Raw genomic sequence first — 25642 nt, 5'->3', positions numbered from 1 at the left:
ATACTTTCTCAACAACATGGTTGCTTTTTTACTTTTCTCTAGCCTAGCATGATCTTTCAATGTCTCACCTTGCTCTTACTACAATCTCTATTTACGGAAATATAATCCACTCTTTAAGGTCCATTGAAAAGTCTGTCTCTCCCAAGAATTCTTTTCCCAATTCTCTGTTTATACCCCACCATTCATTCTCCTAATTAGTATTTGCAGAGAGTATAATAAATGCTACTGTTGTACACGCTGTAGATAAACCAGTCTGCCCCCTACCCTCCTGGTGGCACTTACCAAAGCTTCTCTCAAATGATTGTTATTTGTGAGTTTCCCTCATCTCCTTCCCTCTGATTGGACCATATAACTAGAAGAGCAGAAGCTTGGTGAACAGCTGTTGAATTGGACTTGTTAAAGTGAACTCTCTGTGTTCACCATTTTCCTAAAGAAGTAAAACTTTATGAAGACCGTAGAGCCAGAGAAAAACTATGTAATTTTAATTTAGTCAGTAAACTCTCCAAAACTTAAAAGATTTTGAATTAATTCCAGAAATGCTCAAAGAAAAAATTTTAAAAGCAAAAAACGTCCACTTACAATTCAGTCCTTTAAATTCTAATGTTAACTGTGTAGCCTGATTGTAGGATGAAACAAGAATCTACAGTTATACCACTGTGGTTTCATTAAATAAAAAAAACAAAGAAAACAACATTACAACTACTAATACTTGGGATGACAATAACAACATTAAACACTGGGTAAGTACCTGCAAAGCAAAACACTGAACTGGACCAGGTCCCTGCCCAGTAGATGGACAAACGAGACAGATACAATACAAAGCAAGGTGAAGGCAGATGCCAGGAATGTGCATAAGATGATAGAAAAAAACTCTGAACCTCCTTTTCTTCTTTGAAGTTCAGACCTGAGAGTCAAGCAGCTGATTTTGACTGCCAGTAAATGCAAAAGGACACAAGTGTTTTCTAAGGGCTCAGATGATGCTGGCTGCTAGATGTCAAACTGAATTCACAGATAAGCACTCAGAGTGAAAAGCTATTCTGGATCTAGCAAGATAGGGTATGTTCTTATGCTCTAATAATGGCAAGGCATTTAGGTGGGTATTAACTTGTCCTGAAAAGTAGCTTCTCTTTGTTTTCCCCAGCCCAGGCTGGTTTCAGGCCTGCCGGTGAGATCTGTAAGAGGAAATCATTTTTGGTTTTGTTCCAAATTCTAATTCAATACCTTGGCAGCATTTGAAGTGGATAAGAGCTCTAGGCTCACATCTGCCTCAGGTGACAATGAAGATAAGAAGCACACAGTGTAAAAATGATGAGAGCTTACTCCCTAAAAGCAACTTTAAATGAAGCTTTTTAAAGGTAGTTAGTAACTTCTAGTTACATTAGGCCTGAAAATATTTGCTAAAATATTTAAAGATAAACTTTAAAAAACCTTGTTACAAATTTGTTTTTAGCTAATATTCTGGCAGTTTTTTAAGTCCATGTTAACAATTAGAATAAATTGATAATCAAATTCATCAGACCAGGACATGCAGAAATATGGGGAAATAATTTTTACAAGTAAACAATAATTCACTTTTGGTTAACGGTTTCTGGTGACCAAGATGGGCCCTAGTGAAAACTGGGCTGTTGGTTGCTTTTAATGAAATGATGGAGTATCAAGGGTCAACAAATGTGTATTGTACAACACCCTTGTTTCAAGTACCTGCACCAGAGGATACACAAAAGCATGAGATGCAGACCCTAAAGAAGGCTTTTTTTTATGTAGATAGTTGAAATGAAAAAACAAAGACAATGAAACATCAGAGAACAACATAAGATAATATATGGTAAATCTTCCATTGTGAGGCACAGAAAATAGGAGTTATGGAACTTTAAGACTTCAAAAGATCTGTGTTTATAAGAACTATTTTACAAAGGAGATGGAACTTCATTCAGATCCTACTGAATAGTTTTGGATAGGCATACTGGAAAAGGCATTCCTGGGCCATGTGCGGTGGCTTACGTCTGTAATCCCAGAGCTTTGGGAGGCCGAGGCGGGCGGATCACCTGAGGTCAGGAGTTCGAAACCAGACAGGCTAACATGGCGAAAACCCATCTCTACTAAAAATACAAAAATTAGCTGGGCATGGTGGTGGGCGCCTGTAATCCCAGCCACTTGGGAGGCTGAGGCGGGAGAATTGCTTGAACTCAGGAGGCAGAGGCTGCAGTGAGCTGAGATCACGCCACTGCACTCCAACCTGGGCAACAGAGCAAGACTGTATCCAAAAAAAAAAAAAAAAAGACATTCCTGGAAGGGTAGAGTTTATCAACAAAAACAAGGAGGTAGGATTTTCCATGATATAGGACAAAAGAAAAGAGACAAGCTGATTAGAGTTTACATTGAGAAGAGACAAAAGTGAGGTTGAATAGGCAGGTAGAACCAGCAGTATTTAACACTATTTTGCACACCTTAGTTATTCACTAGGTGTCTATTTCATTTATTGAATGGATACAGTAAGTATTAGAAGCCCTGGGGAAGGTGATTACACATCAAAGCTGATCATTTAGGGAGAGATTATATCACATAAAGAGACAATGGGAAGAATCCTCTCTCATTACTAAAATGTGTTTCTCAGAAGGATTGGTCCAGGGTTTGGTCTCAAGTTTATTTCCAAATAGTTGCCATATTTCCAGATCATCCGCAAACTGAACTCTTTGGTCAATTTCCTTGACACTTTATCCACAAAAATACTTCAATGTCTGGATGTCTGACATGGAATAAATGAAACTTAAAAAAATAAAAACAGCTAGAATTTCTTGAGCAATTTCTATAAGCACTTTGCTCTCAGCAGTAATGCTGGATTAACTGAGTGCTGAGCACTACACTAGGTACTTCACATATTTCTAATTTAATTCTCATAACAATCCTATGTTGGTAAGATTAACTCAGTTTTATAGTTGGTTGAAACACCCAGGTTTACAGTAAAAGAGTAATTTGCCCAAAGTCAGGAAGCCAGGAGTGGTAGATCCGGGATTCAGACCCATTCCTGCCTGACTTAATACTCCAAGGCCCAAAGTTCTTACCTGAAATTTTTTTCCCCAAGAGGCATCATTAAGTAGTAAAAGAATTTATTAGAAGAAATACTTGATTCTTGCAGAGAGAATCATGTGAGTGTTAGAGCTTCATTGTGGGATTATCAGATCTTTTGGGCAATCTGACCATGTAAGTTTCCTATACTTTAACTTCAGTAAGGCATCACCCATAATATTATAGTTGAAACTACCATATGATGAAGTTCAAGTCCTGCCCTACACATTTATGACCTGTGTGATCTGGGCAAGTTACTTAACCTTTCTAAGTCTAATTTCTTCATCTGTCAAATGTGGGTAATAGCAATAGCCACTTCACAAGATTCTTCAGAAAATTAAATAGCATAACATAAAGTATTTAGTATTTGCGACTTTTATTATTCAAGGAAAATTATTGTTTCTACTTTATCGATGTATCAAATTCATACTTTTCCTTTAAGATTTGGCCCAGAAAACACCTGCTCTAAAAGCCCTTTCTATTATTGCCACTCCCAGGCCAAGGGTATGTTCTCACAATCGTGTGCGTGTATGTGTGTGTATTTTCATTCATTTCACTTATCATTTTATACAATTTTTATCTATTTATGTCCTGTCTCCTTCATTAGAAAGGAAACCCCCCAAGGACAGGGAATCACCTTATTCATCTCTTAACACTCTACTTTAAAAAAATTATATCACATATACTCAGTTTAGAAATCTTTGGGAAAGTGCATGTAGCTTTCTGTGCATGTTCTCTTTTGGTTTTAGGTACATAAATCTTGTCTCTTTACCAAGCTCTAAATTTTTAAAAAGTAAAGATTCTATCTCATCCCCCTTTTTTGTTGTCCATGGCCCATTCTGTCTTTCTGGCATGTAGTAGGTATTTGAGGTATTTAACATTATTATTAACTTAGTAAGCTCTTCCTCTTACTTAGCACTTGAATGCTTTCAAACCACCTTCAGAGACCTCATCTCCAGTGACCTTCCTCCCAGTCCTCTGAAGTAAGAAGGTTCAGCATCACCATGAGGAAACTGAGGTTCAGAGAAGTGTCCCATGGAGGGAGGGCTGCCAGTGCCAGCCCCACCCCCACCCCTTAGTCTCACAATCTTTCCACTGCCTTACAAAGTCCTCAACTTGGATTCAGGACAGCAGATCACCCAGGAAGTTCTTTATTACTGTACTATTTGACAGTAGAAGAAATAAGTCAGCAATTATGACTTTAGGAATATTTACATCTTACACTTTCAGGCATTCTTGAGGTTTCCCTCCACTCAGTAATCATGAGCCCGATCTTCCTGCCCTCCCTCTCCCGACCACCGCCACCTTCCTTGCCCTTTCCCCAGCCATTGACTTACTTAGCCATCCCACGCTGGGAGTGCGCCGCACTCGGGGGTCATCATCCAAGGTGCGGGTTGCTAGGCAGGGCACTGAGTTCTCAAGCGGGCTGCGCGCTTTAGTGTCAGAAGCAGAAGACAGGAGGAGGAGGAGGACACATGAGCAGCCACAGCAAGGATGAGGATGGAAGCATTAATTAAGAAGAAAAAATACTAAAGCAAATCACACAAGCGGGTTAAAGGAGAACAATGACATATTACAAAGACACACACTCCCTCCCATGCCCTGCACCCTTAGATGAAATGAATCCCCGCAAAGAATGAAAAAGTCTAAAAAAATTACATTCAATCATTATAGTTCCCCAAATACCAATGGATGATCCACCCTGCAGTTCTAATACACAAAACATAAATTATATCCAGAAGAAGAACGATTTACATAATAAACACTAATCTCAGGATGTAAGATCAAGATTGTTAATAATTATGAACCACATAAGCACACATAGAGGGAAGTTACACACAGCTTTGTAAAGCACAGGGGGCATGGTGTCGTATTAGTAAGCAGCTTTCTTATGATCTACTCAATAGATAGGTCTATGGATCTTATGCACAAATGGAGAAAGCAACATTTCATACTTTCACTTCGGAAATATTTTCCTTGATGAATATAGAGCTGGATCTCAATTTCCTCTGTTTTTCAGCTCTTCAGAAACATGAGACTGGGGTACGGATAAATTAATACCTTAATATAAGCCAATTTAAGGATGTATGTTAGTCCTCATTTTCTGGTGCCCTTTAATTCTCACTTTTAATTTTAACATTTTAACCTTTGGTGCACCTATGCCAAATCTTAGACCACAGCAAAGATTAAATAATGTTGCAGGCTACATATACGTATGGTTCCTCCAGATACATTTTATCACCTGGATGAAACACCATCAACTTCTTCCTGAAGATAGTTTCATCTGGGCTCCATGTCATTGATTTTGCTATTCCTATTAAATGTCATGCTCCAAGGCTAGTAAAATATAGACAGCATAATCATCCTTTAAGGAATCACAATGAGGTTGGAAATATCTAGCCATCAGACTACATGCAATCTGACTTAATAATCATTAAATGCTCAAGGCAGTAAACAAGGCATATCCAACCAATAGCAAATATGAGATAATCTATTCACATAAGTGTGCAAACAACAGGGGAGACAAATGGTCTTTCTAAGGCTACTGATGACTTGGGAGGTCAAGGTTTAAAGTGAACCATTTACAAATTAATATAAGTTTATAGCCAAATTTGGGCATTCAGCACATTATAAAATCGAGAAACATTTTTGTCAATTTATCTGTCTGTGTTTAAAAGCTGTAAATAAAGCCAGGACTTGTGAGCAGGCCATCTGTGCCAGCACCTGTTTGAGGCAAATCTGATGTCTTCTCTTCACAATCTGAATTTTTAATTGTTTCCCATAATTGAAGTTCTTTGCAAGTTTTTATTGCACTAAGAAAAATGAAAAAGAGAAATGAACGGGTTGAGATTGTTCCTAAATTGCTTTTGTTAAGAGGGAGACATTTAGAAATGTATATTATCATACCGACCAAGTTTTGCCTCCTATTTCTTTTGACAACTAAGTGATCTGCTTAAAGAGCCAATATTCCTGCAGGCTTAGCTAAATTAAATGAATTAGGCTAAACAACTGGCAAACATTTATCTAGGCCCAAGCAAGGACCCAGTGAAATGCCAGATCAGTGAGAACTGACAGAAGCTGATAATACAAAGGAAACTTCTTCAAAAGAAGACATGTCCTTTAGCTTCTAATTTCTTTAGAATGAGAATTCATATTCCTTTAGATTGTCATGTGTATGTAGGTACCCAAATTTTATCACTGATACCATGGCTTGCTTCTAACGTGAGTAGAGGAAGTCAGCAGCTTCTCCAAAACTCATGCTGATAACTAACGTTCCCCAGCAGCTTCTCTCTCCTCTACTCCCCTCAACCTGTCAGTGTATTGTTGGGAACTAAAGCTGGAAATTTCTTTTTGCATATACAGCCTCCATTGAGGCAGAGCCTCACCATCAAGGGGACAGTGGAATGGAGCCTGGCACTCACCAGCAAAGAACCTGGCTCCAAAGACAGGCATGAAAATGGAACTGCCCAGAGAGACTCGGCACCTGTGTTTTAGCAAAGCCTGACTGGAGCCATCTGGCAGCTTACCCTCATGAAAGCTGGGACTTGCACAGCATCCATTACTTATGTTGGCAAATGTCTACATTTTGATTTGTTGGACCCTCTGTGTACTTCTATGCAGGAGGAGATACAAACTCTGTAACCCTTTCATGTTGCTTTTTTTCGCATCACAAATTAACTTCAAATATCAAATTTTGAGAAGTCGTTCCCAAAGCTAGAGCAGAACTTTTTGTAATTATACCATGGTAATGACATATTATGTATGCCTTGTCTACATAATGCTTTCACTGTACCTCTTTTATACTTGAGCTACAAAATAAACAGCTTAGCCTTGTTATTATCTTGCATATTCTCTTTAAATCACTTTTGCCTGACTTCAGGTATAAACAAGGTAGAAATTGGTTTATATGACCATAACCCGATGAGGAAAGATATAGCTCCAAAGGCTTTTGAGTGATGGTATCCAATATTTAGACTGTAGAAAAAGATGTTGTGAGGAATATTTTTTACATGACTCGTGTTCCCCTTGAGAATCAACTTGTCCAAAACCATCAATCCTAAATCTGTTCATGTGAGGGTGTCTCTTTTTGAATCAAGCAAATAGATACACACACACACACACACACACACACAATATCTCCAGAAAAAATGCTTTTTTTTAACAATCCTATTAAGAAGAAAATAAATTTTATTCATGGTGAAGTTTTAGGACTCTTTTGGGATTGCAATGTCATATGTTCAAATAGTCATTGAATACTTCCTATGCACTCGGCACTGCTATTTAGACAAGAAATTTAACCCAAGATTATACCAGCATTTCACCTAAACACACGACACATGTTGCCTAGAAATCTCCATTTGAAAAGCCAATAAAGACAGTCAACTCTCTGCCATGTTTGGTGTGTTTACCAGCTTAGATGTAGAAGGGCCTCTAGAGCCCTTCACCATCACATTATTACATATGAGACCTGGACTTGGTGATGTGTGGGAGATAAATTATGATTGAGGAAGCTCATCCCCTTGTGGTTGAATTAGCTTATGATTATTAAGCACACTGGGTTCCTCCATTTACTATGCTTAGACAAGTTATTTATATTTCTGACTTCCAGGTTTTTCATCTGAAATGATACATATATTAGAGCTACCATAATAATGTGAGGCATTATTGTTATTTCTACTACTAATATCGTTAATGGAATGACATTTTCTTTGTTCGACATCTTGAAGAGTGTTGGAAAACACTAAAGACAGAAATCCTGGCGTACTTTAAATTCAAAGTGTGGTTTTTAAGAAATTGGGTTCACAAACCTAGAAAGATCTCCTTTTTGTCCTTTGTATTTCTATGGATACAGGAATTGAGTAGAATGAGGAGTGCTTAGTCATTCTTAGAAGACCTTAGTTTATCCCCTCCTTTAAATGAACCCATGGTGCTCATATTTTCTGTCTCTATCTTGCTTACCCTTCTCTCCTTACTTTTCCCTGTCCTTGCCTCTCCTATATCTCTTTCACAGGGAGCAGGATGTGGTCCCAGATCTGCACCTACACTTCTATTGCTCCCAGAGCAACACGGGGCTTGGGAATACAAAAAACTTTGCAAGCGTGGCTCTATTAAGGAAACCAAGCCTTGGAAGAAGATTTACTCAGAGTTGACAGCAGCAAACCAGTTCAGTGTCCTTGAAATACATGACTTCTCCAGGAAAGGGGAATGAAGAAAAAAGTACTCACATGTGGTAGCATAAACGCAAAGAGAATCATTTCAGTTCTTTTACCCTCTCACAGACCCTAGCTGTATAAAACAGACTGACAACTAGTAAAATTTAAAAATATGTTTATTACATGGTAACATCTTGCTGTACACACATTATTTCTTGGTAGCTAAAACTGTCATTACTTAGACATAATGATCAATCTTTATACTCTAAATTTAAAAATACTAGAAAGCCCATGAGTGACAACTCATTATGTATTATTTGGCATCTGCAAAGTCGATAATGAAAGTAGCACTATTTTAAAAATAAAACTCCAAGAATATTTTCATATAAATGAAGCAGTAGGCAAAAAATGGAGAGAAATAGAAAATAATAAAATGCAAAATAATGGTAGTGAATTGAAGTTCTGTCCTCAATTCTAAAGCTGAAAGTCACTAAATTTTCCCCCTAAAATATTTCTGAGTAATAATTGTTCCTACACTGTGCTGGGATCTGAATGTTTGTATCCCCCAAAAATTCTTCTGTTGAAGCCTAATCTCCAATGCAATAGTATCAAAAGATGAGGCCTTTGTAAAGTGATTAAGTCAAGAGAGCTCCACCCTCAGGAATGGGATTCCTGCTCTCCTGAGAGGCTACAAGGAATCTGTTTGCCCCTTCTACCTTGTGAGGATCCACAGAACGCACCACCTATGAGGAAAGGGCCCTCACCAGTCAGTAAACCTGCTGGCACCTAGATCTTGGACATGCCATCCTCCAGAATTGTGAGCAATAAATTTCTATTGTTTTTAAATTACCCAATCTAAGGTATTTTGTTATGGCAGTATGAATGCACTAAAGCACAATGGTATCTCACATTCTGCTTATTTAATAATTTTCACAAAGGTATCTCATTTATTCCTGGTTATATGCACAGAATAAGACATTACTACCCTTATTTTACAGATATAAAAACTGAGGCTCAAAGAGATTATGTAAATTGCTCATAACCACACTGCTACTAAACATTTGCCCAAGAATTGAATGAAACCTCTGGAAATGATGGTCCCACGTCTTCAAGAAGAAGATTACAAAGCAGGCCTTTAATGTCAAACAACTAAAGACCCACTTGTGTTTTATCTCTTAAGCCCAACTCTTCATTGCTATAAAGAGTGGAATAAGTTAGCAAATAATGAGAGAGACTGACCCTTGGAGAAAAATGTGTTGTTTATTTAAAGATCTGAACATTATACATTTGGAAAATTAGTCATCTGCCTGGAGAAAGAAAAGGAAAATAAGAAAATAAGAATGGTGCCTGATGAATGAGTTAGAAATACCATAATAACAATAGCCATAATAATTACTGTTATTAAGGAACAGGATTTCATTCAGGCACTTTGCTAGCAACTTTCCATAGATTGGTTCATTTATTCTCAGGTAGGAAAGAGCTTGATCGTTATTTGGGTTCCGGTCAGGACATTCATCTGTGCTATGAAAATGAACGGAAAATGAGAGTCCTGAACAAAACAGGTGGATGTATGCTGTTGCTTTTGGGAAAGAGTTAATTGTATGCAGAAAGGCACATAGGAAGAGGATTCTAACCTTCAGGTGATGTGGGCCTGAGAGTTGCAAGATGTCAATTGACCTATCTGAGAACTAGAGAAGCATGATGGCCGGCTTCAGAAGCAGGTTAGGGAAACATCTGCCTTACACATTGATTAAGGGACTATGTCTGAATTCAAGGGTATGGGGCAGCTGGGGGGATGGCCTGGAAGGCAGAACAACCCAGCCTGAGACAAATGGGCAAGCTGGAATCCAAAGTGCAGGCAAAAAGCGAAGAATTTCTAAAGGGAACGAGAAAGCTACCGGACCTGGCGGTGGTCCCAGCCAGATCCAAAATAAGCCAGTGTCAAGGCATCTGGATCTAATATCAAACCAAATAGTTTGAATGGGCCTAATCTCAAATCAGATCCAATACAGCAAGAGCCCAACTAATATCAATTATATTTCACTGGAGCCTAAAATTACTATTAACATAAAAATTGATTTCTTTCCATTGTTTGTTCTGCATTGCAAACCACCTATCTGTTACTGTAGGTAACAGCAATAGACTATGCTTTTAAAAATACCTAAAGGTGGGTGTGTTTATATCAAACCAGCAATATGGGAGACAGCTAGGAAGTGGCATCCCACCTGGCAGATAACCTTAAACAGAGGGGTCCAGATTCAGAAGTAGTGGCAACCCATAATGGGAGCAAGTGGATTACATTTCTCATATTTGAATAAAAAAAGAGGAAAACGCTGGTAAATTGAAGATAAGATGCAGAGGTTCTATCAGGAGCAGGCCCGGGGTGCCTACAAATATGGAGGAGACCACAGGCACCAGGAGAAGGCATGGGGAAAGCAGCAAGACGCCTAGGAGCCAGCCGCTCTCCTTGGAGCTGCCACTGTCTCCAGCTCCTTATCTCCCTGATGGGACAACTTTACCAAGTCGTGGATTTCCAGTGTGATTTAGGACCCCCCTAACACCCATTTAGCAAAAGATAAAACCAATGAAGGGAACAAATTATTCTGTAAGACGGCTATGATGAGAAAGGTCTTCCTCACCTCCCATTGCTAATGAAAGACTATTGGTATCACTTAACAAAGGGCAGAGGGAATAAATCAGCACTATATCTGCTAGTTTCTTTCCAATAGTAAGCTACAGGGCAAATATCATTCCAGAAACCACTCCTATTCAATATAAGATTTTTCTTCCCTAATTGTGCTTAAACATATTGTATATAATTTACTAACATTTGTGGAGTGATTATTATGTGCCAGTTACTACTCTAAACATTTTATACATTTTTTCTTACTTTTCATTATCTCTCTTTTACAGACATCAAAAGCAACTACTAAATTATCTTTCCAATTTTTTATTGAAAAAAGAGAAACTTTTCACTAATACAAAGTGAGGTCATAAAATTAGATTAAGGAAAAATGAAATCCATAGTCTAGATCCAATTAGATTACTAAAGTCAATTCTCAGTAAAGGGCATCTATACTCCCAGACCTTGGAAGGCAAGGAACTGATCTTTATGGTGATCTGGGGAGAAAAAATGAAGAAGTCAGGAAAAAATCAGGGACAGGTCGATGATGGCTTTACCCAGCTTTCTACAAAGGTAGTAAAAGGTGAATACTCAAATTCAGGCTCCTCATTGGTTTTGGTCCTTAAAGTCAGGTCTCAATGATCTTTTGCAAGCTTTGGGATAAGACAATACATACAAAAAGTACTCATTTAAATGGTACATTTAAAAAAAATTGGATCATATTATAAACCATGACTTTTTAAAATGCAGTTGTTACGCTTGTCATAAACATCTTACTAAATATTTATTGAATGAATACCAATTAAGAAAAAACTTTACTTTTACTTTCTAATAAAAAGCAAACTAAATACATGTTTATTTTTTAAATACTACCAAGCAATGTTTCCAGGCTTAAACATTATTTTTTCATAATACACTAAATAATACAGAATTATTAGCTAAGTATCTCAGACCAAATTATTAGATAGAATCATATGAAACTGCTGACAACTTAATTTTACCTTTGGCAATTTCATATAGTTCAACCTGAAATAATAGTGATAAATAAAAAGTAGGTAAAGAAAAATCCAACATCAGAATGACCTAAAATCTCATTAATTTCTTCATGCAACATCATAGAAATACCTCAGCTAATATATTGAGAAATGACAGCACTTGCCTAAAATTTAGTACCTGGCAGGCATGCCCATAGAATTTACGCATCTCAAACAAGTAGCAATTTCACAATAATTAGCATTTTGAAAGCTTGCCTCATTGTTCCCTGATTTATTACAGACAAAAAATGTTTTTTGCTCCTTTTTAAAAACATAAAATCGTCTTGAACCCCAAGCCATACCAGGATGCTAAAAGATGAGAGTTAGTCTTTAGGAATAAAGACAGTAGTGTGCTGGTAGTGGATGTGCCAGTAAATGTTTGAAAACCTGTTACCAGGGGAAAGAACCATATTTACATATGAATGTGTGAGTGTGTGAGTATGTGTATGTGTTGAATTTTACTGATATGAAGGATATTGTGACAACCAAGTATAGAGGGGTTCCTGGAGAAACTCTGACCGGCCTTTGCACTGGGAGGAGTGCGCACTGGGGTGGAGCCTTGGGAATTTCTCTCTGTTCACAGAGTGGAGAAGCCTGGCCCCTCCTTCTCCTGGGTGGTACCTGGGATTCAATCTGCAAGGCAGGAAGCCTGTACTACCAGGACTCACTCTGCTGAGAGTCCCTGTTTCCCTTTTTTCTCCTTTTTGCTTAATAAATTCCATTTTTCTCACTCTTAAATTGTGTGCAAGCCTAATTTTTTGTGGTCATGTGACAAGAACCCTGTCTTTAACTGAACTAAGGAAAAGTCCTACAACAATATGTAGCATACATTATATAAATAATAATAAAATATACAATATTGTATTGTAAATTGCATATAGTTAGTTGATTCTCATACAATACTTTAGTTGATCTTGGCCAAACTCTTGCATCAGTAGCTAGCATATGGTTATGCTAGCTGGCAAATGAGTATAGTTCCAACATCCATCAAATATCCAACAAATATTTGTGACATTTGTTGATTAATATTATTATGCATGTTAACCAGTAAGACAAAAGTGAAACAATGAAGACTGAATATGTCAGACTTCATCCATTTGTCAGTGATGTGGGTGACTCTTTTCCTAAATCAGATAACAGTTTTTGATTACTGAAAAAAAGTTTTCCAATTTTTTTCTGCTATTCATTTTAACAGCTATAGACACTTTACACTTTTAAATGTAATCTACATTATTAGCATTTTTTCCATCACTTCTTTAAGCCTAGAGACAAATGGTCAAAAAAAATTTTTAAATCAAGCCCTGATTTATAGCATTTGCTGGTTTCTATGGGGTAAATACTACCATAACAGCCCATTTCGAGGTACCAGCATAGTCACTGAGCGAAGAGATGCACGATGGCACACTATTTAACAGCATTTCTACCACCATACAAACACAGTAGATACAAATAACCTTAAGAGCACAGACTACAGTAAAATGTAGTGAAACAGGCAGAAAACAATAAATTTTCAGTATTTATTATCTTTGTTTTAATATAATTATTTAATCGTATGTTTACATAATTTAATTTTTAATAGTAGCTGTATTTAACAACCAGCTTGCAAATCCCTGATAACAACTGGCTCTCCTGAGTAAATTAGAGCTGGCTCCAGTACACTACAGGGAAATGAAAAAATTCACAACTCTGAAGTTATCTCTATAAATTTCAGTTATTTATTACATTGTTGCTAGCTATAACTAAAGCTGGCAGTGTCACTGAATCTATTTTGTAGCCTATGATTGAAGACAAAAGTATACAAATTTATCTAAGTTTTACATGGAGATATTAGAATCTGGCTCCAACTACAACAGACTGAAAGATTGTGGTCTATTAAAATTGTAGGAATAATTCTACCTACAGTAATTCTATAATTTTTATACAGAAATTTAAACTAAGAACATTCCATTTATTAGAAATTTTATTTAGAAATTTATTCTAAGAACGTTTGTTTGGAAATTTATTCTAAGAACATTTCATAGTTTTTTAAAGATATTAAGTAATTAAACCCTAAGATATAAAGGTAACTATGCAGACTTTCCAGTTAATAACGAGCACCTCTAGAAAGGCAAAAATTTGCCATTTGATGATTTATAAGAATGTACCTTGAAGGCATACAAAATTCATTGCTAAAGGATCTCTCAAAGCTAAATCTTGCCTCTGGATATTTAAAAGAAGTTAGGTAGCATTAAGCCCAATAACAACATGTTTAAAAATGTCTAATCATATTCCACGCTTCACAGTGTAAGCTGATCAGCTGAAGAGCTGGAAAAGAACTGCCTACCCTTCCTATTTGCTTTCTGCCCAGCATATATAACATTTCACAAGTGAAAAGATGGATGGCAAAGGCAATTTCAACTTTTCTCTGAAGTACAGAGATCTACAGATAGGATGAAAGATTGAATGGTGAGTGATATTAACTCATTAGTTGTATTCCACATCCAAATACTTTCTCCTAAAGCACAAGATTCTGGCCGCCAAGATCCATCTGTTCCTAATTTCTAGTCTGCCTGCAGTTCCATGGAAATGAAGCTCATCATGTTGGTAGAAAGCCTCCTGCATGCCATATTCATTCCACTTCTTTTTGAAAATATAGCGATATTTGAAAACAATGCACTTTTTCACTTCTTTATACTTCCCCCAACCCCACGATAAAAGAATTAAATCAGCAAATATTGGGATTTTGTCTTACACAAGAAAGTGGATTATTAGACAATAAATAAAAGAGTAGCTTCAACTTTAATTGCCATAATTTCAAAAATACAAATTGTTAAATAAAATATTTGTGATATCAGTTATAATAAACTACTCATTCTATAACTTTCTAGCCATTAAGTAACCCCTCTTTCCAAAAACACAACTAAAACAACAACAAAAAAAAAGCCAGCGGAGACATAAAAACCAAAATATTTCCCATCAGCAGCAGTATTCTAGGTAACAGTAGAACCATCAAACTGTAGTAGAAATACTGCAGATTCAATTCTCTTTTGTGATTTTTTTTAATAAAAAGCATTTTATTTTAATTATTTGGACATAACCAGTTTTGCCTAAAAAATATACCACGGAAAATCTGCTAGTAGTGTTTTTCCAGCCAACAGTTACCTTTAATACTAAGAAGAGAAAACTCATTTCCAGAAATGCAGTGGCTGAGTTGCAATTTGGTTACTCCACCATTTTCCATGACAACCGGTTTTATGTTATTCTGAAAGTGCAGCTGAGGGCAATGAATTAGAATCTCCCTTATCTACTCATCTCTCTCTCTCTCTTTTTTTTTTTTTTTTTTAAGACGGAGTCTTGCTCTGTAGCCCAGGCTGGAGTGCGGTGGCGTGACCTTGGCTCACTGCAACCTCCCCCTCCCGGGTTCAAGCTATTCTCTGGCCTCACCCTCCCAAGTAGCTGGGACAAAGGTGTGTGCCACCACATCCAGCTAATTTTTTGTAATTTTTTAGTAGAGATGGGGTTTCACCATGTTAGCCAGGATGGTCTCCATCTGCTGACCTCGTGATCCGCCCGCCTTGGCCTACCAAAGTGCTGGGATTACAGGCATGAGCCATGGCGCCCGGCCTCATCTCTCTTAACACTAAAAAGCCTGGGGGTGGGATGGGAGGATAGACCTAACCTTATCAGCCCAATGCTTAGTATTTCTTTCCACCATACCTTCATTTTCCATACCTCATGGAAACTGACTTCTCCCTTCTCAGATTGCTCCCAATCATGAAGTTTATTTGAAACAAAGGCAATGATACAAAAGACAGACATTCTACAGGAAACTCTGGTAAATCAATAAACTACAGATAGGATATAGTGCCTTACTTATTGTTAAATAATGGGGTTAATATCCCATCTTGAATAATTATTCTTGGATCTATCATTATCATATATCAAAAAGCAGATTGGTTTTATTAGAGGTAAAAAATAATATGGAGTCTTAGTTTCATGAAGTCATCATTTATATAGACAGGACACCATTTCACATACTAAGCAAACACTTTGTGATAGGAGATTTCAAGGCATTTATCATATCTTACTATTCTGCTTCTAATTCTGGCAAACCACCATGTTGAAAACATATTCACAGAGGTACTCAATAATCTACGAGTCTGCTGACTCATCTATAATATTCAATTGTTTCATCATAGAGTTACTACTAAACCACCTCCACCAATCAGAATAGATGTATATGGAGTAAGCAAGTCACCGTGGCATTAGCAGCCTACAACAACTGTGGAAATCTTTCCAGCAAGACTGCAAACCTGTCCAACTGGATTAAAAATGTCAATATGAAATGACTATGGCATATGAACTCAAGAAAAAATATGGAGAAGGGTTAAAACAAAGATGACAGGAGATGGTGTAAAGGTGAGTGAAACAAGTAAGAGAAAGCAGCAGCCAGCTGGCCTCTGCATTACCATTATCAGGGTTGGTAAACATCCTACTTGCACTGGAGACTGTCTTCCCAATGTCAGCCAGGGACCGAAGGTTGGATTTCTTGGTTTGATGCCGGTGCTTCCGGAGCAAAGTATAGGTCACCTTATCCTTAAGTTCAGGTTTCAATAGGCCTGTCTCAATCTGATGGTCAACAATCATCTCTGATACAAAAACAAAGCAAAACAAAAGCAAAAAACAAAACTCAGTCACAAGACCACAAAGTTATTTTTTTACTCTAACTTTATGGATGTCACCCTCAAATTTAATATCAAGATATTGTTTTCTAAATTTCTAATTTCCCATTTTATGTAAAAGATAAAGACACAGGGTACACAGATATGGGCATTGATGAGAGAGATACAAATATTGCAGTATTCATTTTATGTTTTTTCAGGCCCAGTTATGGTGTATTCACATAAGTCAGATTATCCTGTAACATAATAAGTCAGTAATTTATATTTTTCAATCAAAAGGGTAAGAGTCAAAAAGTTCATGCACTCATAGCAAATGTATATCAGAAATATAAATGATATTTAAAAACTTGAAAAGAGTATAGAAAATTAAAAGTAATGAGATTTTTGATTTTTAGAATCTATTTTCCCAAATTCTTCTGTAATGTTATATGTACTTAATAATAGAATACAGTCAAGGGAAACTATTTAATATCAGGTCATCTGAACACCAGTTAATCCAATGAAAGAAAGATTAAACTACAAAATTATGTTGTAGTCTTTTCTAAGAAAGGAGGCTTATTCTTATTGTTCAGATCCAACTAAAGACTTTCCAATATATTTCCATTGGGCATTTTAAAGTATAAACTGACTGAAATTTTTAACGAAACTTTAATATCTTAGTCTTACTACCAAAAAAAAAGTAAAGATTCTATTATTCTTTTTTTATTATGATTTTAACCGGAAAGATGATTGTGTTTCATAGAAATTGCTCATAGGTCACTCTGCTGGAAGGTAAGTTCTTATGCCAATAGAAAATAAGAAACCCTCTTTCTCACAAGTCAGCATGTCAGCAGTATAGCATAAATGAAGCCTGGTACATTCTACTCTACATCTACATGACAGGCCAACATTTATCTCCAGCCAGAATGGGGCTGAGGATAAAACAATACAGAATCTGTGCAAGATATGCATTGGTAGGAGTCTGTCTCAATGTATGCAAGTAGACCTTTTGTCCTCTGCACAGAATGAGAGTAATGGATCCGATGGCTCCCTTTCTGGTACATGGATGCATCTAGCACACATTGATATTTTCCACTTGCGCAAACTTTAGTATATAAATGTAAAGAAACGAACAATAACTATTCTTTTCCAAAAGCTGGCAAGAAAATTGATGGGTACTGGTAGGATAACAGCATCTCCCAAGGATTCCCACTTCTTTGTAAAGAGAAGTTACAGATGTTCAAGGGGTCTTGCTTGGGCATGACTGAATTTCTCAAAAGTCCATCTTCTAAACACTCACAGAATTGGCCTCACAGCCTATAGCTAGAAACTGGCAATTTACGCAATGTACTATCAACTATTTGGAAGCCAAGCGGAGGCTGAATCCAGGATTTTCCATCACATGGCTCACAGAGGTGCCATAACTGTCACATAACATGGGACCACTTGGTAGGGAGTCTGGGCAAGGCAGGAAGTTTCTCCCATAGAAATGTTTTTGTTTAGAGTGGTTTTTAGCTCTGAGTATTTTAAACTACACAAACCCCACTCAGCAAAACTATCAGAATTGATCCTGTAATTACAATTAAACCTCTCTTCCACAGTAAATAATTAGGTGCCTACAAAACACAACCCCTCTACTTTTCCTTTAAGTCCTTTTAAAATGGAAAGTCCATTTTACAGAAGAATCAGAAAAACAAACAAACAGTCCCACCATGTCTGCTATGAGTGTTATCAAACTCCTACTCTAATTTCAGGGTTGTAGACTAAAGTGTTTCTTATCTACCCTTCCTGGCAGGGCCTCCCTCCATTCTCGCCCTCCCTTGAAATCTCAAACCAATCTTTATGTATGCACAAACAATCCTCTGTTACTAATGCCTGGAAATCACCAGTTAGAACAGGTTAAAACATCTGTGTGGCTTTATGCCCTTCATTAAGTTTCCATGAAAACGGCCAACATTATAGGGATCTCTTTAAGCATAAACTACAAAATCATTCAAAGGAAAGTGGGGGCAGTAACACTTCACAGCTACACTGAAATTAAGCCTTCAGTGTTCAAAATCCCAGACGCTACCAATTGGGAGAGAATGTGCCAACACTAGATGATAGCAGAGCTGAAAGGAACTTCATGGAGCATCAAGTTCAACCTCTTGCTATGCAGATGAGAACACAGGGCCACAGACTGACTTGCCCACAGACATGGACTGATTAGAGGCAAAACTCCCACATAAAACCAGGTTTTCTGACTCTAAGTTTAGATCTTTCTCCATGTCACACAATATTTTTCTTTATTTAAAAACTAAGCTCTACAGAAAAAAATAATTGATAGACACAGAGCTTTTGCAAACCACAAGAATGATGGCCATGTGAGAGAAGAATGGACAAAGATCACAAATATTCTTAAAAAAAATACAAAGGGCCAAAAATACATAAATAAATATTCAACTTCAAAATTAACTAAGATAATATATGTTTATTATTGAATCAACCCCCATGATGTGAAAGGTATTCAATGGGCAATTCCATTTCTGATGACAATGTTGCAGTATTGACTAGGAATTACAAAAGCTCTGTAATATGTTCTGGGTTATTTAAAAATGAACATGCATTAGTTTTGTGACTAGAAAAAAAGTTATTGCCATTTTGAAAATGTAAAAGCTATAAAAAGTAAGAAACAATAGGACCAATACATCTGCCAACATGCACGGCTCAGGAATGCCTTTAAATATAAAAATGAGACTCCAAAAATAGAGCTACATTTTCCCAATTCACTTCCCATCATGGTAAAATACCTGAAATGGCTTATAATTTTTTTAACTTAAAAGGGGAGGAAAATTCCCATAGACTCGGCTTCATACGTGAATGACACTCTTTAAATGTAGAATTACAATGAGGATACTAATAATAAAGCTATTAAAATAATCTGTGAAAATGATGTTTTATCCTTTATAATACTTTAAAGATAAATTTTTCTATTAACATTCAGAAGGGGTTCTTCGTGAAAAAATCAAGTAGAGGTCCTGAGAAGAATCAAAAATAGGCTGAATCTTTTATGTAAGTGTGAGAAGTAACACCTGCTTAAACAGTCGTGCAGGGCCCTCACATGGTGTGGCGCTGTCTTTGAGCCTGCAGGGTGAGATGCCTCTCAGAGGCAGGCTGGTGAGGGGTAGCAGGTGGACTGCAAAGGAAGATGAAAAGCAGCTATTGTTTGTTTGATATAATCATGCTTGCTATTATTTCTTTTTCTTCTCATTTGTTGATATAAAATTGGGGTGTTGGGGGAGATGCATCTTAAGATTTAGCTGTGTATAATTCTCAACTCAGAAGTATCAGCATGATTTGGGACAAAACAACTCCACCTCACCCACTGCTACAAAAGGATTTTTTTAAAAACCAAATAATGACTATAACTTCTCAAATTACTGTGCCATCGTCTGTCATTTAGATGAAATAAGGGCTCCGTTTCCCTTCATGTTTTATCCTCTGTAGGGTTTTGATTATTTCAGAGGATTAAGATTTTTTTAGCTAGTGACACTCTTTCAAACATGCTCTTCTCCCCACTTCTGGAAATATGGCCCTTTTCCTCCTCTTTGTTTTACTTGTGATGTGTTATTTGCCCCTGAACTGTTTTTCTGTATTATCAGCTCCAGAATGACAGCACTGGCTCTCTGAATGCTTGCCCCAGGAACTGCAGAGCAAACATGATGATACCTCAAAGTGACCTAGTAGTGTCAAATTTTAACATGTAATGACAATTTTTAAAGTAAATGCATGGAGGTTAGAGAAAAAGTTCACAGCTGATAATAAAAAGTAATGAAAAATTGAAGGGAAACCACAAAATGCCTGGCTAACCTCTCTTACATGTAGTAAGTACCAAAACCTTCTCTCTTTGGCCATTGGCTAAAGACATTCCAGTATAATCTGGTACGCTCTCTTCTACAACATGAAAAGGGTCAGATAGTTGCTGAGGACCAGAAGCTCCTTAAGATGGCTCTTCCTGGTGATGAAGATCCCAAAGACAGTTTTACAGAAACATCCAAGTGTGTAATTCAACTTTTAACTTTTATCACCCTTGCTGATCAGTTCCAAGCACAGCAGAGCTGCTGTTCAACTGTTTCCAGCTCTGCCTACCACACCATTTGGAATCTTGTCTCCTGTTCATGAAGTCACTGAGTGTCTCTCTATCTGACTCACTTCTCTACACTCTGCTAAGTGACATGCAGAAATATCTGGATAAACTATTTATACTGGGATAGACATGTAAGTAGACAGCAAATACATCTGATGATCTTATTTAATGCTCATAACAACCCTGAAAGGTCCATCTTCATCTTCTTTTTATAGATGAGGGAATGAAGACTCCAAAAGAGTTCAGTAACTGGCCTTGCCCATGGTCATACATGCTAATAGGGCTAGACTAATTAAAACCCCCCAACATTAAATCTAGCATTCCTTCTTCAACATCACTCTGTATCTCATGGGAATTAATAGATGACATCTTCCCATAGAGTAAGTATATTTTAATAGTGGACAAACCCTGAGCACAGTGCCATGCATCCCTAAGTGGGGAAACTTTAGGCAGTAATGATCATCTATGGTAAAAAATTGTTGTTTTTTTTTAATAAGGGAATCTTCCTGGTGACCCTTATTCTCCTCCTAGACTGCCTATACTCTGCCAAGTCATAATTTTCTTCTCCAGTTTGCCCTACATTTATACACATTTGATTTACTTTCAACTTGTGTAATTTTTGACATCTTTGCTCCAGGTTAGTTCTTAAGGTCTGAGAATGCAGAAATCATAATTTTCACTCAAAAACTGGATTGATTTTTGCCAATCATTATACTTTTCTGGATAACAATCTCTCTTGCAGCTTTTAATAAATGAAAAAAGACAATGGAACAGATGGCCCAGAAAATCATTCTTTCTGTTTGCTTCCGTCTTTGTAGATGGGTTCCGATCTCCCTGGGTACCATAATCCAAGATCTCTTCTCATATATCAGATTTCCATTTTCAGCTTCACCTGCCTTGTTTAATATGAAAAATGCTATATAAAACTGTCTCCTCCATTATTTTGTAACTACATAGGCAGATTTGTACCTATGTTGACATGTACCTTGTCTCATTTACAAAGTGGTAGATTTGCAAACCCTGATTTCAAGGCCTAGAACAGTGTCTGGCACATTGTAGAAGCTCATGTACTACTGCTGAATAAATGTATAAAATAATTATTTCTGTCCATCCAGCATCTTTACCTAAGTCCTCTCCCTTCTCCACTTGTATTTGTAGTAAAGGCAGGGGTGGGGGTTTCACCATGTTGGCCAGGCTGGTCTCGAACTCCTGACCTCAAATGATCCATCCACCTCGGCCTCCAAAAGTGCTGGGATTACAGGCATGAGCCACCACGCCCAGCGATACTTTTCCTTTTTAGTTATTTTTCATTTTATATGCACAGATTTACATTCACTTTCATTATTAGCATAAGATTAATATTATAAATGGAGTCCCTTTATTCATCCATCCTTGGTTATATTGGACTGGAAGTCCAGACACTAGATTTCTAGAATTCTTTGATCTTAGACTTGCACTGAGTTTCTCTGGACCTCAGTTTCATCATCTGTAAAGTAGGACTTAAATCATCTGTAAGAAGAGAAATAGTCTAGTTCCTGGGTTAGGGTTGATAGTAGGCAGAAGTCAAGCCCCTTTAGCTGCATGTGAAGAAAGGCTGGGTGGGACAGGGATCCAGCAAGACATTACAGGTAAGTGATTGAGTCAGGTCACATTGGTGCCAAGCATCATTTGTATCACCACCATCAAAGCCACTGAACCTCATGGTGCAGGGCAGCTTTGGCTTCCTTTGTAGTTAGTACTTTGTGCATTGAATGCTAACTCATCATGCTGAACACCTTGGGCACACACCACTGCATTCCAAACTGGAGCCATTGTTTCCATTTTCTATCAGTGGCTTGGCCTAAACTGCCATATTATCCTTCAGATCTAGGTGTGCCAAAGATCATGTTTTTTCTTAAAAAGAAGTGCGAGGGCTCCACTTCTTATTCCTAGGAAATTCCATAACCAGGTGAGCACTGGACCTGTAGCGATGGCTGCACTTTTCCAAGGGATCTGCAGTGTGCCTACCCTGGGATTATGGGGAAGATGTGGATCAAAGACCTGCAGAAGGTGACCAGTGTAACATTCTTACCTAATTTTAGACTTACTGCAAAGTTTCTTTGCATATCTGTAGACAAAAGGCTTATCTATGACATCCATTTCTTTATATTATAGATAACATGAATGCTGCAGCATTTGTGTTGGAAGAATAGATTAGCTGTCAAGTGAGGCATATGTCTGGCTGATGTATATATACTTGGTTCTTTTTCAGAGAGCTTGTTAGTTAGATTTGCAAAGAAGCCCCACACTTTTCACGCATCTGAAGTGCATAAGGTACAAGTGGCAGGCACCTGTAATCCCAGCTACTTGGAAGGCTAAAGCAGGAGAATCGCTTAAACCCAGGAGGCAGAGGTTGCAGTGAGCTGAGATTGCACCACTACACTCCAGCCTGGGCAACAGAGTGAGACTCTGTCTCAAAAATAATAATAATAATAATAATAATAATAATAATATAAAATAAAAAAATTGAAAAGCATAGGGAAAGGATTGAGAAGCAAAGCTAGGAGGAAATATTCCAAAATGCCAACAATGACCAGAGGAAGATGTTATGGAAGATAGTTTACTATTTTCTTAATATTTGTGTATTTTTCAGATTTTCTTGCAATAAATCATACTAATGTTATAATACAAAAAGAGAGAATAAATGTTATAAAACACTTAACTCTGCTTACACTACTAGTCATCTGCCTTGATGGAAATGTGTGGATAGGTAAAGCCGAAAAAAATAATATAAACTTTAAACAGCATACTTACCCACCAACTGTGGGAGAGAAGAAGCCTCCCGATCAAGCATGATGGATCCTTTCTCCATACATGTCCTCAGCTCAAATAAACTATGAAGGGACAATGTGGCCACATGGGGCTTGCTCCATCTTTCCCCACCCTGTTCCACTTTTTCTTCAAACTTGATCCACCTAGGAAGATGAGATTAGTGAAGAGCAATTAAAAGTGTTCTAACTTCCTCTAGAAATAGCAGTCTCAACCCCTCCATCTTCACCCCTTCCAGCACTTCCAAAATGTCTCCTTTTGTGGAGTATTAATAGCTTATTAGATCATTAATTACATAATCTTCATAAATACACCCAAAGAGAAGCACTAGACTGCTCCTTCCCCTGAAGTTAGAGAGGAAAAAAAGCAAAGCAAGAGAAGCCAAAGTATCCTTGGTTTTATATCTGCCCATATGTAACCATGAGATCCTTAAGACCAATTATTTAACTAAATTTTTAATAAGGTAGAAAAATATGCATTTCAAAATCCTCCATGTGGGTACAGCCTACAGTGCATAAAAATAGCCACCACTGTGAGGATTCTGTTGTGATTTCATGAGGTAAGTTTAAATAAGGTGAAATATCAGTGATGAACCAATATTTATCTCAGACATAAAAAATATGATGTGTGAAGTGGCAAGATTAATGTAAAATTTCATTTTATTGATGCTTAAGGAAGACCAGCATGTTTTGTTGTGTCTTCCTTTAATATACATATCTCAGCTGATGCATATTCCCCTCTTATTGTGATTTTAAAAGCTTTACCCTTCAAGTCTGGTTCCATGTGTGTTTAAATATACACAAGCTCGGTGAACAACAGATTATTCTGATAATATGAGATTTCCTATTAACCTTAGCGATGGAACAACCCTCTTTTCTAGCTTCTGCTTTCTAAGACTCCTAGACATTTTGATAACTTAGCAATATATAGCAATAAAAAACCTTAATGGAAATGAGAGCAAAACACATTTGACAGACTTTATATCCCACATATTACACAAACAGACACTTCCTACACTGTTAAAGGAAAATGAGAAAGCATCATCGTTTTGCTATTCATCATGATACTAACAAAAAGGCTTCTTTCACTTTAAACCTTCTGAGAGATATTGAAAGAGATAAAGATGGAATAAAAATTGTTTTTCTACATTCTTCACCCAAAGGTTTAATGATTGAAAAATGTTTTCCTAGAGAAAACTAAACGCTCACCTAACTCACTAAAGATGAGAACAAAGGGCAGAGATCAGAGAAAGCTCTACATAGGGTATTATTTATAGACCTCTTACTACCCCCAGAGGAGGGGGAAAAAAACACATTAGTAGACCAAGAGTGAAAATAGATCAAGCAATCAGCCCACAATGTCAAAGAAAATTTAGAATTTTAATCAAGCCCAGCACCCATATGTTTCAGAAGTATTTTAGCCGTATCTAAAGACTTTCCCCCCATGTGCCTCTCAGGAAGGCTCTCACAGCCAGGCAACTCCCATGTTAGTGATAACCTTTTATCAACCTTACCCACAATTCTAAGACCCTCCTTCTTCTCCCTGTATCCTCCCCAAAAATGCAGGTAGGGAGATTTTTACTGTTTACCTCATGGTTAAAAAGTCAACGATAGCACCAAAGAAGTTCTGAAACTTCAGAACTGGACTTGGTTTATTTCTACAAAAGTAGCTGTGACACATTCCAAAACAGAATGAAAGACTTCTAGTGTGTGTGTGTGTGTGTCTGTGTGTGTGTGTGATTAAATGAGTATTTCTTCACTTTGGTTCAAGTTAGACCACAGAAATAAAAGGAACTGGGAGAAAAAAATGACAATTTTATATCACACTCAAAGAATTCTATGGGTTTAACCAAAACTGTAAAAGGTAATAAGGTGATTAGAGTTATTTTGAGACTAATCTATTTTTGATGGAGAATGTTACATTGGTTAACTTCAGGTATATTATCTTTTCATGCTTGCTCATAGAATTGCTAAGCATGTTTGTTGGTAATCGGCATATGAATCATATGTATATATGATGTTATAATTTATTGCTTAAGATAAGACTCTAGAAAAAGGAAGATATCATCATATATGAAAGCAAGTCAGTTATCTAGAATTATGTCATCTATAAATAGTAAAATGACTCCTTGATTACTCTTGAATTCCTAAGAGTATGCTTATTTTCTGAAGGATAGAATATTTGGTCATAGA

General features: G+C 37.1%; 1 protein-coding gene across 6 annotated transcripts in view; it reads right to left on the bottom strand.

Annotated features, from left to right (window-relative positions):
- The window catches only part of SLC4A4 (solute carrier family 4 member 4), a 509200-nt gene that overhangs the window by 200463 nt on the left and 283095 nt on the right, over positions 1 to 25642 (bottom strand). For all 6 annotated transcript variants that reach the window (XM_030818970.1, XM_030818971.1, XM_030818972.1 and 3 more), the window contains 2 exons: positions 23436 to 23596; positions 16325 to 16504 (listed from right to left, as the gene is read on the bottom strand). In XM_030818970.1, coding sequence (XP_030674830.1) covers positions 16325 to 16504; positions 23436 to 23596 — 341 coding nt within the window. The remainder of the gene's footprint in view (positions 1 to 16324; positions 16505 to 23435; positions 23597 to 25642) is intronic.

Source organism: Nomascus leucogenys, chromosome 9, assembly GCF_006542625.1.
Source record: "Nomascus leucogenys isolate Asia chromosome 9, Asia_NLE_v1, whole genome shotgun sequence".
Lineage (NCBI taxonomy): Eukaryota > Metazoa > Chordata > Mammalia > Primates > Hylobatidae > Nomascus > Nomascus leucogenys.
This window is presented reverse-complemented; position numbering and strand designations above follow the sequence as displayed.